Source organism: Pyxicephalus adspersus, chromosome 1 (genome assembly GCF_032062135.1).
Source record: "Pyxicephalus adspersus chromosome 1, UCB_Pads_2.0, whole genome shotgun sequence".
Lineage (NCBI taxonomy): Eukaryota > Metazoa > Chordata > Amphibia > Anura > Pyxicephalidae > Pyxicephalus > Pyxicephalus adspersus.
In genome coordinates, this window is record NC_092858.1 from 171009802 (window position 1) to 171016536 (window position 6735).

The 6735-nt window shown below is 41.5% G+C and overlaps 2 protein-coding genes across 4 annotated transcripts in view; one reads left to right on the forward strand and one right to left on the reverse strand.

The window, feature by feature from the left end:
- Positions 1-5028, forward strand: part of MPZL1 (myelin protein zero like 1) — a 31266-nt gene extending 26238 nt beyond the window's left edge. The window contains exon 5 of the mRNA XM_072398392.1: positions 17-5028. Within this exon, the coding sequence (XP_072254493.1) occupies positions 17-118 (102 nt within the window). The 3' untranslated portion in view covers positions 119-5028. The remainder of the gene's footprint in view (positions 1-16) is intronic.
- ILDR2 (immunoglobulin like domain containing receptor 2) overlaps positions 1-6735 on the reverse strand; it is a 203574-nt gene that overhangs the window by 1650 nt on the left and 195189 nt on the right. The gene's annotated exons all lie outside the window — the stretch shown is intronic.

Consider the following 6735-nt stretch of genomic DNA (forward strand, 5'->3'; position numbering starts at 1 on the left):
GTTTTTCTGTCCCCAGGGGCCAGTAATCTACGCTCAGCTTGATCACTCTGGAAAAGAAAGCAGCCAGGTCAACAAATCGGAGCGTGTGGTCTACGCCGACATCCGGAAGGTCTGCTGAGATCCTCCACAAGGATGCAGTATCCCAAAAAACAAAAAAAAATATTAAAACTTTTAATACGGACCCAATGTGGCACCAAGCCAATACCTTTGCAAAGCCATCTGTGACCTTTTCACTTGAGACCGATGTATGTGACTCTAGAGATGCCTGTTCTGTATATACATGAAGGGCCCCCCTCCCGCCATCACAGGGTCCCATTCAGGGAGTATTTATCCAATTTATCAACAACCGTCTGTGGTGCCTTCACCTCCACCATATTCCAAAATGCTTCTGTTTTCATTGCCAGACTTATTACACTGTTTAGTTGTTTCTCATCACCTACGGGGCTATGAAAGTAAAGAAATGATCCGACAAATTATTGACAGATAAATGTTAATTTCAGCAGCTGATCAGTCCAGTATACAAGGTTTTTTTTTTTTTTTTTTTATAGGTACCCTTTTGTAATAAAAATCTAAATTATTTTTTAGCCTTGTTCTATTGTTCCGAAAAGTTGATGCCCTTAGGCTACGTACAATACAATTGTCAACAAAAGACTAAATGAGTGCTGTACCTACAACACCTTCCTCTCTATGGAGAAGGGGCGAATTATTAGGCGGCACCCCACTGTGCTCCTTCCCCTTCACTTGTATTGCAGTCTTTTGTGGATGCACCAGAACGGATCCATATAAGACGTTGGATGAGCCCTGTATGCACCCTAGATTCTTGTCCGATACCAGCCCTGAAGCAAAAATTGGATGAGAAACTAAGGTTTGTATGTAGCCTTAAAAGCCCTTCTGAAAGGAGAAAACCTTAATTAGTGAGTTCCTTCATGATAAGCCCTGCAGGGAAGATACATTTCTGGTCTCAAACAACTAGGCCACCTATTGTGCAGATTCTCCACCTGCACAGTATTTTATGTCCAGGGTTCACCTGTTGCCTTTCCATAAACCATTTTTGGAGGATACGAACTCCTACATACAGGAAACATACTGCATGACCTTTCATTTTGGAAGTGTTACAACCCAGTCGTCTAGCCATTTGTATTTGGCCTTTGTCAAAGGCTCCCCTATGTCCTTGCATCTGCCCATGTGTTAGAAGCAGGACGTATCAACGTGCAGATGTATGGACTAAGATTTCAGGTCTACATAATTGATGTGCCCGTTATGAAGGGTTCCCACTGTCCTTGTGCTGTATTTCCAAATCTGCACACTTTCTTTGTCTATTATGAGGGGTTCCCTATGCTGACATTTCGGGTCTTTACACCTGTTGTGTTTATAAACTACCAACCCCTGTTGCTGTTATTAGGGGCTATTGTCTGGGCACAGAGTGCCCAGGTCTACACCCCTGCTGTGCCCATTTAAAAGGGCTCCCACCCTTCTTGTGCTAAGTTTTTAGGCTTGAGCATGTGCTGTGTCCCCACCATCCCTGTGCTGAGTTCTCAGGTCTATACACCTGCTATGTCCATATTTTATCTTTTGGACTATGCAACAGGAGCAGAGCTAAAATTTCAGCTGGTGCGGAAGCTGAGCCAGGAACTAGCAGGGAATATTTACAGCTAGAGGTGGTAAGAAGTATTAGGTGCTTTATTGCTGAATATCCGTAAAATGTTAAAATCTCATTTCCCTCATAGAAAAAAAAAAAACTTATACTGCCTTAAACCGCCAGGTTTATAACCGAATAACTCCCGCAATGCCCCTTCTGGGTGTTCTTCATTCAGCTCCTGCTTTTTGTGTGTGGTAACTCACGGCATTCTGTACATTGTGTTACAGTGGCATTTATAAACAATGAACGTAGCGGTAAACTTACTTACGTAGCAGTGCCCTACAATAAATATAAAGGTGTCGAGGAAAGTTAGGTCGAGGTTTGGTCCCATTTGCAGCTCAGTACTGAACTGGTGGATATGAGAGGGCATGAATAAAACGTCTGTAGCTTCCCCATGATGTAGTTTTATCAGATGGGTGAAGGTGCAGCATTCTGACGTCATTCTATACAATGCAGGACCAGCAGTCCTGCATTGTGAGGATGCCAAGGGCCACCCACAACGAGTGATCGAATAAGTTCCCCAAACGCAAACAGGCGTTTATCCATTCCAGTCTTGGGAGCTTTCACATTCCCACAATCTTCATCTTCAAACAGTATTCAGATTTTTGTTGGAAGATCCTTATGCATTTAAATTCTGTATTGGATTTCTATACATTCTTGTAAATACAATGTACTAAAACCATATTCCATGCTGTGCTGAAGCATCGCACACACGCCTTTTCAGTGTTGAACCCAGAACATGGCTGGGAAAAAATTGTAGGTTGGTGGCGTCCGCTGTTTTTTTAACCCAGCTCATCCGAACTGAAAAGTGGTGTGCCTAGCCAAAAGTAGCTGGGGAGAACACTGCTTTTGTATTTATTCAGGTTTAAAAATTAGGAAATTAATCTATTAAGAAAACACAGTAAACATTGCCCAGTACTTTGAGTGTATATATATTTTGTCAGTTGCCTATTTCTGTGGGAAATAAAGAGGGTTTGCAAGGCTGATCACTTTCCTATAATGCAGTTGGCCTGGTTAGTATGCTGGGCTCCGGGCTTTGGTAAGAGCACCACTGACAGCCTTAGGTATTCTAACCTTAACCTTCTATACTTGTGTGCATTAAAGATGAGATTAAAAAGTGAAAATCTCTCCTCCACCCAACCTATATATATATATATATATATATATATATATATATATAATGTGGGGTGAAACAGAATAATATCTTACACAGTTCAATGTCAGCCTGCACTCCCCTTGTCATCTTTTCAATACTGTAATGTGGGTTGGCACCATCCTGATATCGTATGCAATCCACGACCAGCAGCCATGTCGTCTGGAAAGGATGTGATTGCTGGTCCTGTATTGTACTTGTGGTTCTGATGTTGGTAAGCGGGTATCGACAAGCCCAGAAAGAAAGGCTGCTTTGAGTTACCAATCATCACAGTCAGTACTATCATTAACCAATCCATAGTAATCCATAGCCTTGGCTTTGGAGCAAAGTCATTTTTGCTTTGCTATAGCTCACCTTTTTGCAAAAGAAGGAAATATTTTCCTGGGGAGACCAGATAAGAGACAGGATAACTGGGAAGAGCAATCTATAATTTTATCACAGCTATAAGTTGGGCTTTAAACAAATCGAGAGAACTTCTTTGCATTGCAGCTCCTTTTAAACTACACTACATTCAGTACATTGCACAGGTATGGTGCAAAATGGAATTTTTTTCTAAATGGACACTAACTGGTGCTGGTCTTTCAGCTAATCAGGCAATTCATTAGATATGTGTAAATAGTCATTAGAGTATCTGACACCCATCATATCCGTTCTGTACACCCTCACCATATAGCTGCAGCGTGTTTGCTGTGCAACCTGCGAGCATTGTCCTGTGTGTTACGGCTAAGCCACCTTTATTACCAGTAACAGCAGGAGCAAGATTCTGACCGTGAACAAAAAAAATGGCTTCTTGGCTGCCAACACCATCTAAAAACATTGCCCTGCCAAATCGACTTCCTGCCTTCTCATGTCTGTAGGCTGAAATATGTTGTAAATATGCTATTTAATCTTATCACAAAGGCCGATGATGCATGAGTATGCTTTCGCCATATTTTTATAATATATTTAATATAAAAGATAAAATGTTAAACTGGAACTCGGGGAAGGTTTATTGGTCATCTGGCCATGAAGCTCTGACAAAAAATGAGGACGGTTTGTGTTTTCATGCAATAAACATGGGCAAACCTGTAATACCGTGTGCTTCCATGATGAGGCGCCAGTCATGTGCACTCATCAAAAAGCATATTGCATGGCAAAGAATCGAGGTGGCATCTTCTGTATTGGGGGAGGTGCCAACCCCTCTACAATCAGCCTGGCACTTTGCAGATATACAAGATGCACTTTCATCCTCCATGCTTCTAATGTGGGTAAAGAACTTCCTAGGTTGCTTAGGTGCCATAAGGCGTTATGTAAGTAGTGTAAAATTGTACAATGCCTTTATTTTTTCACTTGTATTTTCAATGTGCTTTTTGGTTTTCTAAGTATTAGCTACCCATAATTTGTCGTTAAGCTATTTTTTAACATTTCGGGTTTCTGCAATACTGTTGCAGAACCAAAAATATTAAGTAATGCTATTGCAATGTTTTGTGATAATTATGCTATTGAGAATTTGTGTTTTCTTAGCTCTATGTGCTGTCGTTATATTCGCTTCTTGCTGCTGGGCTCAGGCGTTCACTTCCGTCAGATGATTTGTATTTGGCCTATTGGCGTTCGGTCGTTAAGTTAGCAGAATATCCCTGCAAGTGACCAATATAGATTATTCACCACCTGAGTTAGGTTCCGATCGGCGGGGGTTATATGGAGGAGATTTATACGACGTTGGGGGCGACCACGGCACAAATACTTCTGAGCAAGCCGGCACATTGATCCGCTTATTTCTGAAAAGCAGCCCGCTATCATCATGCAGAAGTTTTACATTACACTAAAGACTTATAAGCATGTTATTATGTCATTATAACACCATTTGTTACAGGTGCTCTTTAATAAAGACGGGGACATGTGACACAATAATACGTATCATGTATAAGAACATATCTGCATTTGCTACTTATTGCAAAAATATCCGTTTGCCTCCAGCTGCCTTCTTTCGAATCTTCCATATTTGCCATTTGTATATTTTTTTTTTCATTGCTGGGTTCCGAATCACTTATGTTAACTGGAATTGTATTTTTGTTGTTTTTTTTGTTTGTGAGATTGCATTGATATGTCGTCCTCTGTAAACATTCGCGGCCCTGTCGTTGGCTGTTTGCCTTGGCGGAGGCTTCTCGGACATCTGCCGTATAAATGCAATTGTATAAGTTATATTTCTGTATTTTTTACAGGTCATTATACTGGAATAAACTATGTTTAAAACTTCTCCAGAGCGTGGAGTGAACTTTTTGGGAAGGTAAAATAATTGTCCACAACCAGACGGGATTCTATGAAGAAATTTATAGGATGCTGCTGTTGGCAAAACATTTGTTGCTCTGGCCAGTGGCATAAAGGTTTGGGTTTTATTTGGACTGGTGGAGGAGTCCTTCAAATTTAGATGCAGAAAGGGTCTGGTGCAAAAATATTAATACTCAACAGTATATAGCGCCAACATATTACGCAGCGCTGTACAATAAATAGGGGTTGCAAATGACAGACAGATACAGACAGTGACACAGGAGGAGGAGAGGAAGTTTCCTAAGGTCCATGCAGATAGACCTACAACTCCCCACATTAGGAAACCTCTGACTCCAAGCAAATCTAAAACAAATTAATGTAATGTATTTTTAAAATGCAAGCTGTACCAATGCCCCATTTTGACCTTTATCACCTGCTTATAGTTCTGATTTAAAGGTCCACTCCAGACAAAAAGAGTCTAAAGAGGGTTTAGAGACTCCGTAAAGGTTTTATTGCTCTGTGTCCCAATGAGAGATTTTGTTCATCACAAATGTCATTAGCAGCTGGAAGTAGACAGCCATGTGGGGTGGGGGCAGTGTTATGATTTAGAGTGCCTGTGGGGGCCAGTGTTATGATGTGGGGGCCAGTGTTTTTTTCTGGGGTGCCTTTAGTTGGCCAGGTCCGGGTTCAGCAACAATATGCCCCCCAAAAAAGTCAGCAGGCTCCCTGAATATACTAAATGGTTTATCCATCCATTAATTTTTTTCTTCCCCCAATGGCAGGGACATATTCTAAGATGACAATGCCAGTGTTGATTGGGGTCAGATTGTGATTGAGTAGTTCAGAGTGAATGAGATATCATTTTCACCCATAGATTGGCCACCAGCGCCGAAACTTCAACCCCAGAAGAATGTTTGGGATTAGCTGGTGAGGACGTTACACGGAGGTCTGACTCGCTCATCATCAATATAAGAACAATGCAACTCTGGATGAAAATAAATGTTGTGACATTTTATAAGATTATCGACATGATATCACGGTGAATGTGTACCGTTATGAAATCTAAAGATGGTCCGATGAAATTTTATAGTGTGGGGATTTATTTGCCCAAGCAATGTAAAAGCAGATAGACTGCAACACCTTCTCTGGATCTGTTGCCTGCAGTAACCCGTTATCACCACAAGATGTCCTCAGTCTTTCACATTGAATGACACCCATCATCATTTAACCCTAGCACTGGAAAACATTTACAGTGAATGTGAATCACTCGCTGGATTTTGTTCTGCCCTGCGGTGATGCGGAGAGATTTCTAATTGGTAGTTTTATCTTCAAGACTGTGGGTGCCTTCCCCTCCTGTTGTGGACACATTGACTTTTATCATGTGAACTCCAAAAGTTACATTGTATAAAGGTATAAATGACTCACCAAGAATGCAGAGGCAAGAAGTGCAGAGGGTATAACAGAGCGCAGTTTGTGCAGAAAAGGAGTGCACAGGGTATGCCAGCATATGCAGGTGAGCATGTGTAGGGTACAACAATTAGCCAACAGTAAGCAGGAGATATGTACAGAATGGGCAGGGGAAAAGTGCAGAGGGTATGACAATGGGCAATATGTACAGCAGAGGAGCGGAGGGTATGACAATGGGCAATATGTACAGGAGAGGAGCGGAGGGTATGACAATGGGCAATATGTACAG